The sequence below is a fragment of the Trypanosoma brucei genome, chromosome 8 (genome assembly GCF_000210295.1).
Source record: "Trypanosoma brucei gambiense DAL972 chromosome 8, complete sequence".
Lineage (NCBI taxonomy): Eukaryota > Euglenozoa > Kinetoplastea > Trypanosomatida > Trypanosomatidae > Trypanosoma > Trypanosoma brucei.
In genome coordinates this window covers 1,259,937-1,280,461 of record NC_026741.1, presented here as the reverse complement: position 1 = coordinate 1,280,461, position 20,525 = coordinate 1,259,937, and the positions used below count along the sequence as shown (strand labels likewise).

The following is a 20,525-nucleotide window of genomic DNA, read 5'->3' as shown; positions in this document are numbered from 1 at the left end:
CTTCTGCGCACGTAATTCCCCTTTCTTCAATATTATTATCGGATATAGTCGTAATTATATTTAACCTCCGCTTTTGTTTTTCAACTCTTTGTACCTTCAGTACTGCTGAAATCTCCTTCTATCGTATTGTGTTGTACTGTGTATTAAACACAGCCCTTAAACTTCTGCCCTCACTCACTCCGACGAATGAGTTTGGTCGGGCCGACTTTTCCTTAGCTTTCCTTCCCTCTCGCTTAATGGACGGGTTGTAGCAAGTAGCTTACGGACTTCAGTTCCTAGCAATGTTTCGTTTGTCGTTGATACAGGTAATTAAACTGACTCTTTATATATATATATATATATATATATATATAATGCTTTTTATTATCTCCTTTGCTGTTTGGCTGATAACCGGGAGCACGGTAATAGGCGCAGAACAAAAAAAAAAGATAAAAAAAATCTGTAGAGTTTTTGCTACAATTATCGAGAGAAAGGGGGAGAGTGAGAAAGATGCTTGTAAGCACGGGGAAGATAATTTTTTGTCGACACCAGTGATGAGAGGACAAGAGGGAAAAAAGTGGGTAATGTGCCGCGCTAGTGCAGAAGCAGACGGGACAAAAGGGACCCGCGGACTCCATAACTCCCACCACCCACCATTATTACTATTATTCGAAAGTAATATTACTTTTATTTGATACCACAAACCCCTCCACAGCGGCGGGCACCGGTGATAATTCAGACTCCGCGACCCTCACCGTTTCGCTTTGCATTGCACGCGTTCCCGTGTGTAAGTTTGACACTTTTGGTTACGACAAACGTTACCAGCACTCTTTTATTTACACGCTAAGCGCAATTTTGCTCCCTTCGTGCAAAATCACCGCTCGCTCCCACCCCATGAGGCAGTGGCTGCACAAAAGGGGGAGCAGTTAATCGATGGAAAACACAAGAAGGTAGAGGAAATACAAATACGCTAACACGCCTCGTTATCCTCGCGCAGCCACTCTTCCTCAAAACCATGTATGATGACACTGCAAGCGGCCGCAGCCGACATGCCTCGGTCGCCAAGACGTATACTCTTCACCTGGGCGCGCGGGGCGTACGGCGCGTCCACGTCACCTTTCGACATACCACCAATAATAAATGCAAATGGCCTGAACTGCTTTGCATCAGCCAGGTCACGGTGCTTCTGGGCAAAGTGCGGCTCCTTTGCATCGCTTCCTGCAGAGGAGGAGCACGCCGTCGCCGTCCCAACGTTTTCGCTTGTCGATCCATCAGCATGCCTATTAGTCCCACATGTTGCACAGTACGCAAAGATATCAGGCACGGCATCACCGTCCTTTTCAACACGTATGAGTGTGCAGTTCGCCGGAATGTGGTCCGTCACGGGGTTCTTCACCACGCGCAGAAGCGATACTGAGCCGTTCGCTGCACGAACTTTCATGCGGTACAGGCACGATACCATCATCTTCTCAAACAAACGCATGTGCCGTGGAACGCGAAGACGCGGGTCGACTGCTATGACAACACCCTTCTTCGTACGGAGGAACACCTGTAGCATGCCAGCTCGATTGAGTGGGGAATCCATCAAGTGAAGCAACGCTTGGTGTACAACGTCGGGCCGCCATTCCGCGGGATCCTGCTTGTAACGTGCGTGGTGGGCGCGGTGTCGCTCAGCCAACAGTTCGAAGCCGTACTTACCACGCACAACGGCAAGAGGACAGTGCTCAAGGATTATAATGACACGGCGCCACCGGCTTTTTTCCTCCGCAGAACGGGGAAGCCGGGCAGCTTTCTGTCGGTAATCCATTAACACACACACGCGAGCAGCAAAAGTGATAATAATGGACAGAGCGCGGCTGGCCCGACGTCACAGCTCAAGTGAGAATTGAGCCCACAAATCTGCTGCCGTAACAAAACCACAGGCGTTTCGCCAATTTTCACGCAGGAACGGATGTGTTTGGTCGTGCTCACTTCACGGATGTCAAAGGATCCACAACACTGCCGCCAACGCTATTCGACCCTCTTCCCCCTGCTCCTATTCGATAGAAGGTCAGTCAAGCTTGAGCTTCTTTCCTCCCCTATGATCACACCGGCGCGTGTGCGTCCTTTCCCAGCTCAGGTAAAGTTAGCGCCGGCAGTAACACGAAAGGCAACGAAAATTCAAGAAAAGAGAACACAATAATGGACGAGGAAGCACAATATGTCACACATCAGCACACACAACAGAAAGCCAGCAAGAAAAAATATAAAAAGGGGGGAGGAAAGCAGACACAATATGGCCAAAGGTACCTCAGATGATAATGCAACCGCCCCAGCCCGCTATGAATTTTAAAATGCTCACTCGAGCACGACGCATAGATGAGTCGGTGAGTGAGTGCTCACCCGTGGTAATACGGCAAACGAGAAAACGGAACCAACGTCGACGTTGATCCAGATCGGTCAGATAGTGATGTCAAAAAAATCAACAGATATCAAAGGGAAGTAGTGACAAGAGGAAGTGCAACACAACCCAACAACTATTGTTCAACCTTAAAGGTTTCCTTCTCCCTCCCCTTGAAGGACAGTAGTATCTCATTCGTTGCATCACCGCGCAGGGTGTCCCTTACAAACGTCGCTTCTGCAATAAACCCTACCATAGAAAGCGCACCGACAATAACACCACAAATAACATTCGAATACCACAAGCGCTGACGCACAGGACCCTCAGGCAGTTCCACAAAGAGCGCAAGCGGGTTATCTGCAAAAGTTAACGTAAATGTGCCACCCCCACTTTCCTCCGCAGGTTGTACCGTTGCGTTAACATTAAGAAACATTTTTATTCCTACAATTGCAACAGCATCTGCCGCTTGCGCAAACGTGCGACAGGCGGGGGCGCCGCTCCGGGCGCTGTATTCTTCCACCAGTCGCGAGCCAATCCGCCGGCCCATCGTGTCCAGTTGCTGATTGACAACCTCTACATCATCGGCTTGGGGAAGGTCCGTAATCATCTGCTGGACAAGCGCGCCGTACGTAATGGCGAAAAATTCAGCGCTTGCCTTCTCGCCACTATCGAAGGCCACTTCACCCAATTTGGCAGCAACCTGCCGCTGTTGGGACATGAGGCACTACTACTCTCTCTCTCAGCGACGGCAAGCGCAAGAATAATTACCTGTAACCTTAGCTTCTTTAATTCCTACTTCGATTACTCCAAGAACCAAAAAAAGAAACGCACAATGATTGATGGAGCACAGTCTGCTCGTATGTGTTACTGATAAGTTTGGTTGTGAATCTCAAACATATCTGAATTATATTTATATACACACTATCAGGCGCTCTCCCCCCCCCCTCTTCACCCCTGCTCCCCTCTCTATCCCCTTGTATGTCCCGTTGAAACACCCAGAATTCAACAAAAGAAAAGGAGAGGAATGCAGCTTCAAAATGCGGACAAGGGCATACCTCCGCCCGGACAGCAGAGGAATTCGCATCTTCCCCCCCCCTAACCCAGTTGCAGAGGAGTCAAAGCTTAGCTCCCAAACTGTACGCACTCACGCTAGCGTGCAGGGGGGAAAAAATAGAGAAGGGGTATACACAGAATGGTTGTACTATTCCAAGATGACGGGAATTTTGTCTGTAAGAGGCAACTTTCCCGTCACAGTGAAACACATGAATAGCGACATACATTTTTTTTTGTACTGAGAAAGGAAAAAGGTAAAAAGGCAAATGCAAAGACATGTGGGGTTGATCAGCTAGAATACATACCGCGTCCCCAACAATACTCTTACACAAATTTCTCTCTAAGGCAGCCCACTGTTTTCACTTCATGAAATGTGACAGCCGACGGAATGTCAGGGGAAAGGGGTGGAGAGAAGGCAAATTCAAAAAAGAAATACATGTATATTTATGCATAATCGCCTCCTTGTCAGCTTCCAACTGTACCACCCACTATTTGTTCTTCCGCTTCCTTTTTCGCTTAGAATTAGCCAGTCCCCTTTCGAAGTTCACCCGCGTGAGGTACGCGCGGAAGCAAGCCTGGATGGTGGAGGCATACCTCGTCGTCTGCTCGTGCATGCGCTCATAATGCTTCTCGCGCATCTCTTCAATATATTTCTCTAGTTCATATTCATTCCTTTCGGTACATAGTGCCCCCAACTCACCATCCAATGCAACTATGGCCTCAGTGTCTTCCTCCGTCTCCTTGTTGAGCGCCACCGATGCAGCATGCAAAGTGGCCATTTGAGTGTCGTACTCCGTTATTGCGGCGCTCACAGCCGCCTCCTTCTTTGCTCGCTGAGTGCGAAGCGTTGCGGCCTCCCCTTGATTCGCCGCAATAAGTCCATCGAGTTTCTGTTTTAAGTGCTCCGCTTCCTCCTTCAGTGCGTTGATACGCTCCTCCTCCTCCACTTGGCGTTCCTCTTCCAGTTTGGCATTTGCCTCGCCGAAAGCCGACAGCTCGAGTTCTAACACACTACGAGTGTACTCGATCTCATCCTCTAACTGGCGCACCTCCGCCTGCAATGCAGCCACTTCTGTGCGACGTGCCTCCCTTATCTCATGGTATTCACGTTTCAGAGCCTTCACGTCGGCGGATGAACTCTTCTCTTTGTTAACCGCCTCATGCAATATCTTATAGTTGTGTATGTCCTCAGTTACAGTAGAGGTGTTGCGAACAACCAACAGCTCACATAGGCACTCGACGGTACGCTGCAGCGACAACATTCCAGGATCGACTAAACGATTGAAAACGCTAGGCTCCATGGGATAAGCACCCGGTGGTTGTGCTACAGCTGAGTCGTCACCGCTTCCCCACTTCAGCGAGTGAGCAACAAGCTCTGTGTAGCCCTCTTGCTGCAGGGTGTCCAGCACCGCACGAAAAAGTTTGTGGTGTCGGTTAATATCGTATTCATCCACTGCGCCCACCGACGTGGCGGTGTCTAGCATTTCCCTTTCTAATTCTGCAAACTCGGTCATTTGCAAAAGTAACTCATTATTATCAACGTCAGTTGCGTCACCATACCGCTCAGCAAGACCATATATAAGCTGAGCAACATATGTTGAGTTGTCATCCTCTCCGTAAATCTGCGCTGCCGCCCCATTCATACCCTGATTCATGCTTGCCTCCGCCAAAAGGTTCCGCGCCGCTTCAAGGCAGCTTCTACGCGTCCAGGGGTACAAGTCTACGGGAAGAAATGCTATGAGTTGCAAATCGCGTAAGAGATCCCGCATGACGTACTCAATCCGGTCCGCCTGCCGGCGTGTCAACCTATCCATTTCCATGGTCAACGGTTAGCTAATGCACTAATGATTATTTCAGCAGCGTTGGATATACCCACGGGCGTTAATAACAAGTGGTTAACGCAAAGCATACGTCCAACAAAACAGAAGAGCAGTTACGGTTGAACACCAGTAATACAGCTTAAAAGAAATGTACAACACACAATACCTCCATGAGGTAAAAACCAACCTCTAACGTTGCTCACGTTATACACCACTCCTCCACAAATGGGACATCGGCGGGCTCGGTTCAACTACAAGCCTTTAGCCCAGATCGTAGGCATATACTCATACACTACACTTAATTGTGCTTACAACAGCGGTAATGCCACTAACAAACTCAAAAGAAGTAACATTCACCACCACACGATAAAGCCCAAAAAAGGTACCACGTCGGCTCGACCATCCGGACATTACATGCAGCAGATCCCACACACACGATTATACCAAAACAAAAGAACTTTAACTCAAAAAGAAAAAGCCAACACGGATATATACGGAAGTCACGTGCAACAGTAACCTAACAACTCCAACAGAAATATTTGATCAGGCAATAACACATCCCTCCAAACCTAGAATCCTAAGCTAAAGTAAGACACTATTACAAAACACAGTGAAAAAAAGAAAGAAAGAAACCACTCACAGACAAGTAACAACAACAAAATACATGACAACAATATTAGCAGCAAAAATTTTCAACAACACCACCGCACAAAAGAAATATAGAGAGAGCAACAATCAGCATAACTCGGCGACATACAAGAGCTAGAAGCGTCAGCACGGCGCATCCTACAACAAATAGCAGCCAAATAAACCCCAGCCAACTAAAAATACACTAAAAATCGTCTAATCTAACCGCAAATAAGATACACATACATATAAACATCAGTTTCTCAAAAAAAAAATTATACATAAAAACAAACATATCAAACTCATAAGTAAGTAGCAACTCTAAAATACTGCTACCACTTTCAAAAAAAACCAAAAAATACAATTACAGTACACAATCCTACTGAGTGATCTGCGGCATCGTGCGGCCGCGGTACTGCTGGCTCTGGAGCATCTTAGATCGTTTCAGCTCCTCGCGCTCCGCGGCAATCTTCACCTCCTCCTGCTTCGCCAGGTGTGCACGGTACTCCACCATCTTGCTGCGGCGATCCATGTTGCCGGACTCAACCTCCTCAGCAGGGTGAACAAAATCGATACCAGCCTGGTTCAGCGCATCCTCAGTAGGTCCAAACATCTCCAACGCCTGCGCCATCTTGTCCTTCAGCATCTCCAACTCTTCCTCCACCTGCGCACGAAGTTTGTATAGGTCTTTCTTCTTGTCGGAGTGTAGTTTCGCGTTGGGGTCAAAGGTCTCAATGGCAAACTCCAGTTGAATGTGTGTGGTGCGGATGTTGCGATCAATCTCCTCCAGGCGCTTTTCTTTCTTGTACACAAGCTGGCCAAGAGTTTTGTACAGGCGACGGAATGCCTCCAGGTACTCCTGGTGCACCTGCAGCCGAAGGTCAGACAACTCATCGTTCGTCTTGTCATGGCGTGACTTGACGGCACTGCAGCCCTCGGCTACGATCTCCTCCAGCATACCCATGCAGCGAAGCGCAAGGTCGCAGTTGTACACAGACAGTTCCAGCAGCTTTTTATGCTGGCCACATACATCGAGGAACTGTTGGTACTCCACCTTACGCTTCTCCTCGCGGTCGTTCTCCTCAATACGGCGCTTCACCTCTTCAAAACGCTCCGTCCCAAGGCGCTGCAACACGCGCTCCAGTTCCTGAATGCGACGCCATGCCTCGTCCTGTTTGTCGAGGTTCTCGTGGATGAACCGCTCCGACTTCTCCTTCTGCGTGGCGAACCGTTTCATGGCTTCGGCGTCCTCCAAGTCAGCTTTCTGGATGGCATCGTGAAGGTTACGTAGGTCGTCCTCGCAGTGTTGCTTAAGGCGGCGCTTCGCGTCCTTGATTGAGGCAGATTCCTGAAATGACTTCTTCTGTACCTCGTGGATCTTACTGAAGCTCTTATTCTCATCCTCAGTTTGCCCAATGATGCGAAACTTGTCGGCCACAAGCTCCACAAGGTGCTCCAACAGCTGCGCCTTAATGTAATACTGTTCCTCAGCAATCGCCATCTCACCATCGGCAATGGCAACATTACGGATTTCGTTCGCCTTCTCAACGGCTGCAAGTTGGGCTTTGATCTGCTCCTCGTTCCCAAGAAGAGCCGTCTGCACAACAGCCACGTTCATCGTGTCCTCAATATTCTTCAGTGCAGCCACAGGAACTTGCGCCATCTCAGAAGCGTCGAGCTGGGACCGGCGCAGTTCGTCTTCGATTTTCTCCAGTTTGGCGATGGCATTGTCGATCATGCCGGTGAAAGACACCGTGCGAGTCTTGTTGTGATGTTGCTTCAGTTCGTTCATTGTCTTCTTGAGTGCAACAATCTCCATGAACTGTGGCTTGTCCTCCGGCTTGTACAGTTCACGCACAGACATCTCAAGACCACAGACGCGCATCAGCTTCTTGATGTCATACGCCTCTGTCAGGCTCCACTTCGTCCCACCCTCCACTGAGGCAAGCAATTCATGCGCTTTCTCGTGTGCAGCCTGCAGCTTCTGCTTCTGCGTCTCACTCCACTCGGATACGTGCAGGTCCTGGACATATTCCTCATTCGAAAGGCAGGCGGTCTTCAACTTCAGGTTGTGAATTTTCTGCTTGCGGGCGGCCTCCAGCGTGATATCTGTTACCTCCGGGACGGCTGGCTGCTGCTGGTCCGCAGGACTCACAACACCTTCAACTTCCTTTCCGCTCATTGATGCTTTATTGCTTTCTCTTAAATTTGGGATAACCGTAGTTTATGCGGCAGTAGTTTGACACCTTTTCGAGGGGGAAAGAGACAAAAAAGGAGAAGACAAGGATTAAAGGGTGCACCCAAAGGAGGAAACACACGGTTGGTGTGCAGTGATGCATATCAAGTTGCACAACAGTGCAGACTCAAAACGGCACTAATGAACCAGATGTCAGACATGCAGCTACGATCTACACAAACAGTGACTCTCTAATGCCGAAGGATAGGCACCGCAGTGCACGTACACAGCGGCATAGATTGAAATACTACATAAAGGTTATACATTGATTATAATGAAAGACATTTAAGCGCAGCGCTACTGAGTGATCTGCGGCATCGTGCGGCCGCGGTACTGTTGGCTCTGGAGCATCTTAGATCGTTTCAGCTCCTCGCGCTCCGCGGCAATCTTCACCTCCTCCTGCTTCGCCAGGTGTGCACGGTACTCCACCATCTTGCTGCGGCGATCCATGTTGCCGGACTCAACCTCCTCAGCAGGGTGAACAAAATCGATACCAGCCTGGTTCAGCGCATCCTCAGTAGGTCCAAACATCTCCAACGCCTGCGCCATCTTGTCCTTCAGCATCTCCAACTCTTCCTCCACCTGCGCACGAAGTTTGTATAGGTCTTTCTTCTTGTCGGAGTGTAGTTTCGCGTTGGGGTCAAAGGTCTCAATGGCAAACTCCAGTTGAATGTGTGTGGTGCGGATGTTGCGATCAATCTCCTCCAGGCGCTTTTCTTTCTTGTACACAAGCTGGCCAAGAGTTTTGTACAGGCGACGGAATGCCTCCAGGTACTCCTGGTGCACCTGCAGCCGAAGGTCAGACAACTCATCGTTCGTCTTGTCATGGCGTGACTTGACGGCACTGCAGCCCTCGGCTACGATCTCCTCCAGCATACCCATGCAGCGAAGCGCAAGGTCGCAGTTGTACACAGACAGTTCCAGCAGCTTTTTATGCTGGCCACATACATCGAGGAACTGTTGGTACTCCACCTTACGCTTCTCCTCGCGGTCGTTCTCCTCAATACGGCGCTTCACCTCTTCAAAACGCTCCGTCCCAAGGCGCTGCAACACGCGCTCCAGTTCCTGAATGCGACGCCATGCCTCGTCCTGTTTGTCGAGGTTCTCGTGGATGAACCGCTCCGACTTCTCCTTCTGCGTGGCGAACCGTTTCATGGCTTCGGCGTCCTCCAAGTCAGCTTTCTGGATGGCATCGTGAAGGTTACGTAGGTCGTCCTCGCAGTGTTGCTTAAGGCGGCGCTTCGCGTCCTTGATTGAGGCAGATTCCTGAAATGACTTCTTCTGTACCTCGTGGATCTTACTGAAGCTCTTATTCTCATCCTCAGTTTGCCCAATGATGCGAAACTTGTCGGCCACAAGCTCCACAAGGTGCTCCAACAGCTGCGCCTTAATGTAATACTGTTCCTCAGCAATCGCCATCTCACCATCGGCAATGGCAACATTACGGATTTCGTTCGCCTTCTCAACGGCTGCAAGTTGGGCTTTGATCTGCTCCTCGTTCCCAAGAAGAGCCGTCTGCACAACAGCCACGTTCATCGTGTCCTCAATATTCTTCAGTGCAGCCACAGGAACTTGCGCCATCTCAGAAGCGTCGAGCTGGGACCGGCGCAGTTCGTCTTCGATTTTCTCCAGTTTGGCGATGGCATTGTCGATCATGCCGGTGAAAGACACCGTGCGAGTCTTGTTGTGATGTTGCTTCAGTTCGTTCATTGTCTTCTTGAGTGCAACAATCTCCATGAACTGTGGCTTGTCCTCCGGCTTGTACAGTTCACGCACAGACATCTCAAGACCACAGACGCGCATCAGCTTCTTGATGTCATACGCCTCTGTCAGGCTCCACTTCGTCCCACCCTCCACTGAGGCAAGCAATTCATGCGCTTTCTCGTGTGCAGCCTGCAGCTTCTGCTTCTGCGTCTCACTCCACTCGGATACGTGCAGGTCCTGGACATATTCCTCATTCGAAAGGCAGGCGGTCTTCAACTTCAGGTTGTGAATTTTCTGCTTGCGGGCGGCCTCCAGCGTGATATCTGTTACCTCCGGGACGGCTGGCTGCTGCTGGTCCGCAGGACTCACAACACCTTCAACTTCCTTTCCGCTCATTGATGCTTTATTGCTTTCTTTATCTACAAAGTTAATTCTCTTATTATTTGATACTATATGTTGGTGAAAAAAAGTGATTGATTTATATGGTGGTATTCATGTTTTTTTTTATATTTTGGTTGTGGAAGTTATTTCTTTTTTTTATAATTAATTTTTTTTATAATTAATTTTTTTTGTGCGTTTCGTTTTCCCTTGTAGATGCGCTATGCAAGTCCGCGCTTTCTTTGGATCTTAATTGCAGTGATCAAGCAACAGAAGTTGTTCCACTTGTTTTTTTGTGCATTTGGACCGTAGATGTTGTTGGACATGTTTATTGAATGACCCACCTACCTTTTCAGTGCGGCATAAAAGTGTCACCCATGCAGCCATCACAAAAGCCGTTTGGTTGCAATTGTTGTTAGTGCAGGCGATGATCCATGCGAGCAGTCCTTGAGGAGTATGAAACAGTGATTCCTGCAGCCATGTTATCGCTAACTCGCTGTGTTCAGTTAATGGTTCAAGTAGACTCCAACACGCAGTCGCCTCAATGTGGTGGTCTTCAAGTTTTGTCGACAATTTTAGATGACCAAAAAGTTGCAGTTGTTTATTAATACCACAATCATTCGTGATCACACTGTTGGGATACAGCTTGTGTAGCCGCTGTGCGAGGTGCACCTGGGCAGCTAAAAAGAGGTTGAGGTCGTGAACTACAGGGAGCTGCCACGGTAGGTGTTTCCTTCGACAACTAACATCGGTAGGGCTACGGGGTGTCGATGTCAATTCAAATATGCCGGAGAGAATAAATGCCCTTACCGTTGCCTGGCCGTAGCGGGCGCGATCCTGTGGTGCTGCGAACTGTTGGGCCACGTGGAAGGCGTTGCGCAGAAGCAACCGTGCCCATGGTCGTTGTTTGCCGGCCAGCGCGTCGTCGCTTGCACCAAGAATTGCTCCACACATCACAGCCCACCAAACTCCATGCATTGAGTTTGGGTCTTGCACGCGTACGGCAAACCCCCGTGACAAACTCCACGCTGCCTCGTTTTGTCGCCTGTCCTGAGCACAACCGACGGCATCAACCGTTTGCGTGAGCTGTCTTCTTAGCTCCTCTACGTTGCGAGGAAGCGGGGGCCTGTTCAACGACGCAGCAACACTATCAACCACAGGTAGTCGCTCAGCCTCCTTTCGGAGAAACGAAACACTAACCGCCCCTGAATCGACAGCAACTCCTGAGTTGAGGTAACTCAACCATGCCGCGGAAGCATCGTCATTTGCCCTAGCAAAACTTTCGCCTGCCGTGTGGCACTGCTTCGCCAGGAGTGTTCTTTCGCTTACTAGATGAGGGTCCATTGCGCATAAACGTGTGCACCGCTCGTGCACCCCGCGCCCCGCTTGAGGTGTAAGGGCCACAAGGAGCTCGACCAACAATGCTGTTGGAGGGACACGGTAACCCTCCACGGCGCGCTGCTGGGCTTCATCAGCCACGGACAAAAGCTGCGAATTACTGTTGGTACCCACTACAACGGACAAGATTCCCTGCAGCTCGCGTGCGCCTAAATCTCCTGCAATCGCCCCATCATCGTGCACATCCGAGCCTTTTACCGCAGGTAAACAGCGTGACTTCCCGTAATCCAGGAGTAAACCCCGTACGCAGTCGTCAACTACGCCGCTCAGTAGACGCTCTCCAGCGCCCCCCATGCGAAGTGCGAGGCGGACCATCTCTTCCACTGTTTGCTGGTTGAGCCGCAAATACAGTGCAACGGGCTGCGCTCCTCCACTTTGTCCCTTTCGGTGCATTCGGCATTCCATGTCGGGATCAGTGCTACGAAGAACAGGGACACGAACCCGAACAGTGTACTTGCGACCTGTTCTACTGTTTCGCATGTGTTTGTGCTTTACCTTTTCGCCTAGATGAACGTGTGGCATGGGCTGGCGCGCCGCAAACCTTAGCGCTCTTCCTACGTGAACCGCAGATGCGGCGAGGCGCAACGCCCCGTATGCAGACCCGCCCTCCAGTAGCACGCGAAGAAGCAATCCGACACCGTCACCACAAACGGAGATGGACCCGTGTGGAAGTAATTTCTCAAAAACATGAATCTTTTCGTCGTGGGATGATGGCAAGATAACGCCCCCGGAGCTTCTTCTTCGGTTTTGGGGGTTGTTGAGCTCGTTTGCTCCACAGTCATCGAAATCTTTCCGCCTGCACAAGAACTCTTCCATGAGCGCCTGCCGTCGAGCAAGCATTTGGGCACCTTCATCATGCAAAAGAGCTATTAATGACATGGCCTCTTGTGCATAGGGACGCATACTGCGCCGCACGCTGGGCCCACCGCGTAAATGCGACTCGCGCTGAACACACTCCATAGGTGAGTCTAATCCACCTTTTACTGCACAGCCCTTGTATTCCTCAGCCTTTTCCCCGCTGAAAATAACGGCAGCAACGGGACTGCGACACAAATTCACCTCGCGGTTCGCTGCTCTCAATGTGTTCAGTAATAGTATGTTGAGCATTGCTGCTGTGAATGCGCGAGCAACGACAGGCATGTGCGTCCGGGCGTAGTCGGACGCAGTGTAAATGGCCCTGTGCTGTTCACCGAACATCTGTGCATCAGTCCACGGAGCCCATCCGGATGCCCGCAGCAACTTCGCCTCGAACTGGACCTCAATATCCTTTGCCAAACGCCGCCCGACTTCCACAAGCACGGGGCGTGCAAACGAGAAGATTCGACTGCCCAACCGCAGTAGGCATACCGAAGCCACCGAGAGTAAAGATTGCATGAATAACCAACAACTAACGTACTGCTGCTGCGGACAGTCACCAAGCCAACAGGACACCCCACCTGATTGAAGGCAAAGCAAGACACTATACAAAAGTGATTGTTGCCCCGGCTCGGTCAGCATCGCCTGATCTGCGTTCGCACCAAACGTTACAATATTCGACAATAAAGAGACATGTTGCAGCAACAATAACGGCGATGAACGGTCGGAAGGTGTGATGCTCGATTGCTTGCAACTCCTGCCGCATATGTCAATGCCACACCTATGAAGTCTATCCCTCAATAATACAACTGAAGCCTCCTCAAACAGCTTGATTGGGGTCAGTCCAGCCGAGTAACATTCTCCCTGACTGCAACAACTCGCAGCGTGCCTGAGCAGCCATTGAGTAAGAGAAGCGCTCACGATGACGCGGCCACTGTTTCCCCCACGATCATCACACATCGTAAAGTACGCGCGAAATATAACAAGGAGGTTTCGCACTTCTTTGTCCGCATCGGCGTGCAGCTTATGGTAGTGTTCCATGTTGCGGAGCAAAGAAGTCGACTCGCCATCGAAATGAGGCCCCGATGTCTCGCCGTCAGCACTTTCCGTGCAGGTTACCCCCTCATCATCACCCATTAGTGCACTTACGCACAGTTCCCGCTCCACAGAGAGCAAACCATCCTTTAGGTTACAAATGCAGGCGGAGTTTCCACCCTTCCCTTTACCAGCACGAGATAACAGGTCCTCAACGCGCCCAACCGCCACCACCTCCTCGTTATTTGTCGTCTCCATCCTCAATGCTTCGAATATCGTGGAAACGATAATGTCCAGAAACATCTGTAGGAGCCTCCCCACCGCAGCACAGCTTTCCCTCAAGGGTCGTAGCCCCCTCTCATCTCCTTCGGCAATGCCGAAGAAGTAACTGTGAAGAAACTCCGGTTTCAGTACCTCCATCTCCGCGGGGTGCCACCACGGGCAGCTACATAGACGCGCTTCCTCGCAACGGCCCAGCCGCAACCACTGAACGCAAGCGGTAGATGGATGTGTAACAAACGCGCAGTTCGAAGAGCCACCCTGTGAGCCGCATCCGCCCTGCAGGGAACATGGGTGTAATGATTCTCCGCCTCTCAACAACACGGCTGATCGCCGCCGTAAGCGCTTCTCGACACGCCGCCTCGCAGGACTCACTACTGATGCCGTTTGTGGGCGTGTAGAAGCCGTCGACGGTGCCACGTTCTTCCTAGGGTTCATCTCAGAGGTGGTTCCTTCAGCCGGTGCTTTCTCAGGGCCAGCAGCGGCAAGAACTCCAGTCAGTGACGAGGAAACCCCTTCTTTGCACCGCCTCAACACACGCCGCAGCATTGGATTAGTTCCCTCGCTAGCCACATCCATTGGTGCGCGGCCCAAATCATGGCTCGTTGGTTCAGCGCTCAACCGATGGCCATCGCCCCCGGATGCAGCACCGAACTCACCCCGCACGAATGTCACTCCCATTGGCCAATGTCCGGCGGCGCTTGACCTCGCCGCCTCCTCGGTGAATCGCCGGACGTCATCGGCCCGACCAACAAAACGCACATCCCTACGATCATACCGAGCACCGAAGCGGGTCTCGAGTCCAGGAGATTCTTTAGAGCCAAGGCCAATGATATTTCGAGCATTTTCCTCAATGCAACGGTCGAAGGAAGCTGCTGAAATACGGTCGCGACGCAGCCGCGCCTCGGGGATGGTCATGCCGATTATGTCACGAACATTGTCGCAAACGCCCTTCTTTTGTCTGTTGCCGGTCTTTCTCCTACTCGCTACCGGGTGGTTGTAAGTCCGGCAAACGACGGTTCGACACGTAGGGGCAAATATGGACGTCGTATGCCGCAGCATAACACGCCGCCTCAGATGCGCGGTGTGGAACTCGTAATGTACACATGTACATGTGCGTGAAAATTAACATCCAAAAACAAGGGGAAATAGTAGTCGCAGCAATCAGTGGACGTAATACAGCGATAGAACTAAATAAATATTGTGATCTCGACAGAAAAGAAAAAAAAGAACTTCGATTAGTCCCACATGAAGTGACACCTGTGGGACAGTAGCTCTCGGTCTCCTCACCCCCTGCCAGGTACGTGTTGCATGATATTCACCTTTTCACAGTTAGTGATTAGACAAGGCATGGTGTTGTGACAGGGAGTAGTAGACCATTAACGGAGGTCACGGCGAAACAACTCACAATAGAATGGTCGAGGGGGGGAAACCTTCGTTAGCTACGCAGACAACTACCCTTCCGACTCCCCAGAATCCCCTCTCTATCTCTCTCTGGCTCCCGCGGCGGTAACAACCGCATGGCACCCAGCACTTCCTCAACCATGGTGTTACCGATGAGGTCCCGTATCCCATCTTAGCGCCCGGGTCCCCACAAAATCGTATATGTTGCCTTAACAGCAAGCCTTATGTTCAACTACGATTCTAACGTGCGACTCATGAGCTTCAATGCTCTCGCAGCAGTGAAAGAAAAATCAAGGAAGAGAGATGCGGAGAAAATTAATAGAAGTGGGGAGAATTCAAACGTGGAAACATATATATACTTGGCGGAGTAAAGCAAACGTAAGACACGGACAACTACCCCATTTAACTACCATTAATGTAATCCGAGACCCCCGAGTGGGCCACCCCGAGAGACGAAATAAAAAGGACACAGTCCGGTAAACCGATGTACATGGAAGAGGGGGAATTATACGACCGAAAGAAAAATAAACAGATAAAATCAAAGAAAGGGAAATAGTACAGGACAGATATCCAAAGACCTTGTTGGATATACTCCGAAACCAGAAAAACAACAGACCAACGCAGCGAATGCAAGACGCGTCAAGGGAAACGCTGTCATCCACACACTCACGCTGGTAACCCCTCCTGGGGTTAAATCTCTTATCACTACTGGCTTCACACACGCATGTGCAGCGCACCCAATGCCTTACGATACTTTCTCTTACACGCACTTAGTGCTCTTCCTCGCATATTAGGCTCTGGAAGGCAATACATATTCTTCCACTGTCAAGCCATCTAGCAGTAAACGGTGCACGAAGGTGACAGTCTGAGGTGGCACATTGGGAAAGGAAGACGCAGCACCATCACTGCGTGCGCGTGAACTACAACAGTAATAAATATGTATACGACGATAATGACAGCATTAATGATACAAGAATACAAGGGAGGCGTACTTACGCTTAAGGATGTCTGCTGCACGCACTGCTAACCAGTTACAAATAAATACCGATAAAATAGTACCCTCTGTGAGAGCTAAGGTGATCTACAAAGGAAACAAGAATGAGACAAATAAAAAAAAATAAATGTTAAATTCGAAGAACCCGGGTCGTGTCAGCCACTTTTCACTATCAATGGCTTTCACTTCATTGATTTGTGGTGCTTGTTTTTACCTCTTTGTTTTCCACCATCCTTCCCCTACATGCTACCGCACCGTTAACACTATCGTACGATCACCCATCTTCGTGGAGCTTACAAATAAACAAGAGTTACAAAAAAAAAAAAAAGAACACTCCCTCAACATGCACTTGCATTAAAATAAAGCTCAATGGGTACACCTGAAAATGGAAAATACGGAGAGACGGAGCTGAGCCCCCAAAAAGCGCTCATCACAAGGACCTCCTCCGGAGCGCAGTAGTCGATACCACTGAGGCGGTAGAGTTTCCCCCACGATGCGTCTTCGGCAGAAAAAGTTACACAAAAAAGGTGGCGGGGTGGCCTAAGCGCTGGAGATGGTGAAAACAATCTCCCAAACGCCGCACCCCTTCCATTTTTTGAACCCTTTGCCTAACGCAGTTTGGCCTCACCACTGTAACCGCACCCACCACATGAAGGTACATACACTAAATAGTCGATTGGAGTTCGCACCGAGCACCATGCGGCGGGACAACTGACTCCCCTGCTTCATACTACCCCCAAAAAAAATCCACTGCGTACTGCACCATACCAAAACCTCGTTAAAGCACGTAAAAAGTAAAAACGAAGGTAAGACAAAACGTGTGTAAATATTGCGGAGGTACAGTACAGAAACGAAGTAGCAAAGGATCCTCCTTGGGTATATTGCATATAAGGCTCATTCAGCGATCCAACGACAGCATTACTCCCTCCCAAGTAAGCAACTCACTGTGACCACCCTGACTTGAAGGCTGGTATGTTTCCCAACTAGCAGGTCAGAGACTCCTCAGTAAAGCGAGGAGATAGGTCCGCACCCCAGGATTCCTTTGGAGAATTTACAAATGAAGCCACCACAGCTGATCGATCGGAAAAATTATCGACGTCCTCAACCTCGTCCGCAATTTTTGAGAGAATTTCCTGCGCAGACTGTACTAAAGACGAAACCGCAGACGCACGTCTTTGGGTTGCCGCCTTCCTTGCGACTGTGGACGACCGTAATTCAACCACCTCAGCCAAAAGCCTAAGTCGCTCAGTGGTACCTTTGGTAAGGTCCTCCGTGACACCTTTGGTAAAGGAAGCAAAAGCAGAAACAGTATCTTGGCATTTCACGCTAAAAGCCTCAAACATATATCCACACACATCAAAAACTCGCACTTCCATATTTTGAACTTGGTCAGACATTGCAGCAACCCGTTCATTGGCGCAATGCAACTCCGCTTGCATTTCATCAACCAGTGCACTATAATAAGCCCCCTTTTCTTCGCACCTTTTCAACTCAACCTCGAGAAAAGCGATTCTTTCTTTCAGGTCCGCTTGGTCAATAAACATTTTCTCCTTCAGTTGCTTCAAGTCAGCGGTCAAAACCACCACTGTTGTCTCAGATTCCTTCAACTGTTGGCGGAGGGTATCCAATGATTCCTCATGTTCCTTTAGACGATTGTCACGATCTTCAACGGATGCTTCAGATTCTTTCAACTGTTGGCGGAGGGTATCCAATGATGTCTCATGTTCCTTTAGACGATTGTCACGATCTTCAACGGATGCTTCAGATTCTTTCAACTGTTGGCGGAGGGTATCCAATGATTCCTCATGTTCCTTTAGACGATTGTCACGATCTTCAACGGATGCTTCAGATTCTTTCAACTGTTGGCGGAGGGTATCCAATGATTCCTCATGTTCCTTTAGACGATTGTCACGATCTTCAACGGATGCTTCAGATTCTTTCAACTGTTGGCGGAGGGTATCCAATGATGTCTCATGTTCCTTTAGACGATTGTCACGATCTTCAACGGATGCTTCAGATTCTTTCAACTGTTGGCGGAGGGTATCCAATGATTTCTCATGTTCCTTTAGACGATTGTCACGATCTTCAACGGATGCTTCAGATTCTTTCAACTGTTGGCGGAGGGTATCCAATGATTTCTCATGTTCCTTTAGACGATTGTCACGATCTTCAACGGATGCTTCAGATTCTTTCAACTGTTGGCGGAGGGTATCCAATGATGTCTCATGTTCCTTTAGACGATTGTCACGATCTTCAACGGATGCTTCAGATTCTTTCAACTGTTGGCGGAGGGTATCCAATGATGTCTCATGTTCCTTTAGACGATTGTCACGATCTTCAACGGATGCTTCAGATTCTTTCAACTGTTGGCGGAGGGTATCCAATGATGTCTCATGTTCCTTTAGACGATTGTCACGATCTTCAACGGATGCTTCAGATTCTTTCAACTGTTGGCGGAGGGTATCCAATGATGTCTCATGTTCCTTTAGACGATTGTCACGATCTTCAACGGATGCTTCAGATTCTTTCAACTGTTGGCGGAGGGTATCCAATGATGTCTCATGTTCCTTTAGACGATTGTCACGATCTTCAACGGATGCTTCAGATTCTTTCAACTGTTGGCGGAGGGTATCCAATGATGTCTCATGTTCCTTTAGACGATTGTCACGATCTTCAACGGATGCTTCAGATTCCTTCAACTGTTGGCGGAGGGTATCCAATGATGTCTCATGTTCCTTTAGACGATTGTCACGATCTTCAACGGATGCTTCAGATTCCTTCAACTGTTGGCGGAGGGTATCCAATGATGTCTCATGTTCCTTTAGACGATTGTCACGATCTTCAACGGATGCTTCAGATTCCTTCAACTGTTGGCGGAGGGTATCCAATGATGTCTCATGTTCCTTTAGACGATTGTCACGATCTTCAACGGATGCTTCAGATTCTTTCAACTGTTGGCGGAGGGTATCCAATGATTCCTCATGTTCCTTTAGACGATTGTCACGATCTTCAACGGATGCTTCAGATTCTTTCAACTGTTGGCGGAGAGTGTCTATTGCGGTGCTTAATCGACTGTTTTCACTGCGAAGCTGCTCGACATAACCGTAAAGCTCAGTCTCAGTTGCCTTTGATGCCTCCCCAAGCTCTTCAAGTGCCATCTGCATCTCATCTACCAGACCGTCTGTTTTGCGAAGATCCTCTTTAGTTTTGAACAAGGTGGTCGTGAGTTCGGCACATTTCGTGTCAGAATCTTGAAGAAGCTGGTTGATTCTCTCCAATTCGAATTCGTGACTCTTTAAAAGGACATCCACCTCCTCTTCGTGCCGCTTTTGTTCTACCTCAAGCCGCTCCGTGTGTTTTTTTCGACATTCGGCCAAGAGGTTTTCTGTTGTCTCTTCGTTTTCCTCTATCATTTCTTGCATCCTCGTGTTCAGTTCCTTTAGTTGCTCCTCTAGCATCACCTCGCTGTCATACAATACACGACGCTGCTGCTGCAGCTCTAAGTCAGCATCAGCAAGCGACTTCTGATAGGTAGATATTTCCTCCTGGAGTCGAGCGACAACTTCGTCATCCACAGAGTTCATTAGCTGACACTCCAAAATTGTGATCTTATTCTGCAGCTTCTGCAACTCGCTCTGCACCTGAAACTCGACGTGTAATGCCTCTTTCTTTTTGTTATAAGCCTCACGCACCTTGTCTTCGGAACCATCTGCATCATCAAACTCAGTAATGGGTTTCACTGTGTTTATCTTAGCATGAGTCACGACCTTCATGGCACGGTCAGCGAATCGAAGCGATTGCACGCTGAGACGAGCATCGCGCACGCTGGGTCCAACGGTTACAACGATAGAAGACACGCTGTTTCCACCCAAGTATTCCTTCAACAACTTAGTGAGAGTACTATTACGGAACTCAGGAATGTTTTGACTCGATCCCTTACGCATGGTAACAGCCTCAATGCATGAACCCAATGAAAGTAGCGAAAGATTGATGTTCCGAGCCTCCTCAAAGGGAATGCCCGTCTCTGTTTGGGCAAGTTTAATACGCTCGCACCCAGCAAGGTCGGCCAGAAGAATCTTAGCCGTACGAGGCGCGATGTCTGTCGACTCGAAGGTAGTGTACAACTCTAGTTGAAACAGTGCGTGCGCACGAGAGGAGCGAGCGTGAATGGCGGTCGCAGCAAATGTTCGAAGTGCCTCTGCCCTTTGCAACAGTTCTTCAACATCCTTATACTGCCTCACAGGGATGGACTTAGCCCCAACAACATGAAAGGAATTGTCCAAATAGTCCTTCCGCACTGTCACTTGTTTGCGGTTGCTGAACAGATCAAACACGTCTTCCAGATACACTTCAAGCATAGACACGCACACACGACATGTGATG

General features: G+C 49.4%; 9 protein-coding genes across 9 annotated transcripts; 2 read left to right on the top strand and 7 right to left on the bottom strand.

The window, feature by feature from the left end:
- Nucleotides 1-281: 281 nt before the first annotated feature.
- On the top strand, nucleotides 282-674 carry TbgDal_VIII4850 (hypothetical protein, unlikely; the record flags this gene model as incomplete). Its single annotated transcript, XM_011777519.1, has 1 exon — nucleotides 282-674. One exon carries the CDS (start codon nucleotides 282-284, stop codon nucleotides 672-674), a length of 393 nt encoding a protein of 130 aa, XP_011775821.1.
- A 275-nt stretch (nucleotides 675-949) lies between these two features.
- TbgDal_VIII4840 (hypothetical protein, conserved) lies at nucleotides 950-1,786 on the bottom strand (the record flags this gene model as incomplete). Its single annotated transcript, XM_011777518.1, has 1 exon — nucleotides 950-1,786. The coding sequence occupies one exon, from the start codon at nucleotides 1,784-1,786 to the stop codon at nucleotides 950-952; it is 837 nt and encodes a 278-aa protein (XP_011775820.1).
- A 709-nt stretch (nucleotides 1,787-2,495) lies between these two features.
- Nucleotides 2,496-3,077, bottom strand: TbgDal_VIII4830 (TRAPP, putative; the record flags this gene model as incomplete). The annotated part of the gene is made up of 1 exon (XM_011777517.1): nucleotides 2,496-3,077. One exon carries the CDS (start codon nucleotides 3,075-3,077, stop codon nucleotides 2,496-2,498), a length of 582 nt encoding a protein of 193 aa, XP_011775819.1.
- A 121-nt stretch (nucleotides 3,078-3,198) lies between these two features.
- TbgDal_VIII4820 (hypothetical protein, unlikely) lies at nucleotides 3,199-3,654 on the top strand (the record flags this gene model as incomplete). The annotated part of the gene is made up of 1 exon (XM_011777516.1): nucleotides 3,199-3,654. One exon carries the CDS (start codon nucleotides 3,199-3,201, stop codon nucleotides 3,652-3,654), a length of 456 nt encoding a protein of 151 aa, XP_011775818.1.
- Nucleotides 3,655-3,900: 246 nt separating this feature from the next.
- On the bottom strand, nucleotides 3,901-5,232 carry TbgDal_VIII4810 (hypothetical protein, conserved; the record flags this gene model as incomplete). The annotated part of the gene is made up of 1 exon (XM_011777515.1): nucleotides 3,901-5,232. The coding sequence occupies one exon, from the start codon at nucleotides 5,230-5,232 to the stop codon at nucleotides 3,901-3,903; it is 1,332 nt and encodes a 443-aa protein (XP_011775817.1).
- A 1,006-nt stretch (nucleotides 5,233-6,238) lies between these two features.
- Nucleotides 6,239-8,041, bottom strand: TbgDal_VIII4800 (69 kDa paraflagellar rod protein; the record flags this gene model as incomplete). Its single annotated transcript, XM_011777514.1, has 1 exon — nucleotides 6,239-8,041. The coding sequence occupies one exon, from the start codon at nucleotides 8,039-8,041 to the stop codon at nucleotides 6,239-6,241; it is 1,803 nt and encodes a 600-aa protein (XP_011775816.1).
- Nucleotides 8,042-8,392: 351 nt separating this feature from the next.
- Nucleotides 8,393-10,195, bottom strand: TbgDal_VIII4790 (69 kDa paraflagellar rod protein; the record flags this gene model as incomplete). Its single annotated transcript, XM_011777513.1, has 1 exon — nucleotides 8,393-10,195. The coding sequence occupies one exon, from the start codon at nucleotides 10,193-10,195 to the stop codon at nucleotides 8,393-8,395; it is 1,803 nt and encodes a 600-aa protein (XP_011775815.1).
- Nucleotides 10,196-10,426: 231 nt separating this feature from the next.
- Nucleotides 10,427-14,806, bottom strand: TbgDal_VIII4780 (hypothetical protein, conserved; the record flags this gene model as incomplete). The annotated part of the gene is made up of 1 exon (XM_011777512.1): nucleotides 10,427-14,806. The coding sequence occupies one exon, from the start codon at nucleotides 14,804-14,806 to the stop codon at nucleotides 10,427-10,429; it is 4,380 nt and encodes a 1,459-aa protein (XP_011775814.1).
- A 2,319-nt stretch (nucleotides 14,807-17,125) lies between these two features.
- Nucleotides 17,126-20,524, bottom strand: TbgDal_VIII4775 (kinesin putative, (fragment); the record flags this gene model as incomplete). Its single annotated transcript, XM_011777511.1, has 1 exon — nucleotides 17,126-20,524. A coding segment is annotated over one exon (3,399 nt), but the record flags the coding sequence as incomplete, so codon positions are not given.
- Between the last annotated feature and the right edge of the window lies 1 nt (nucleotide 20,525).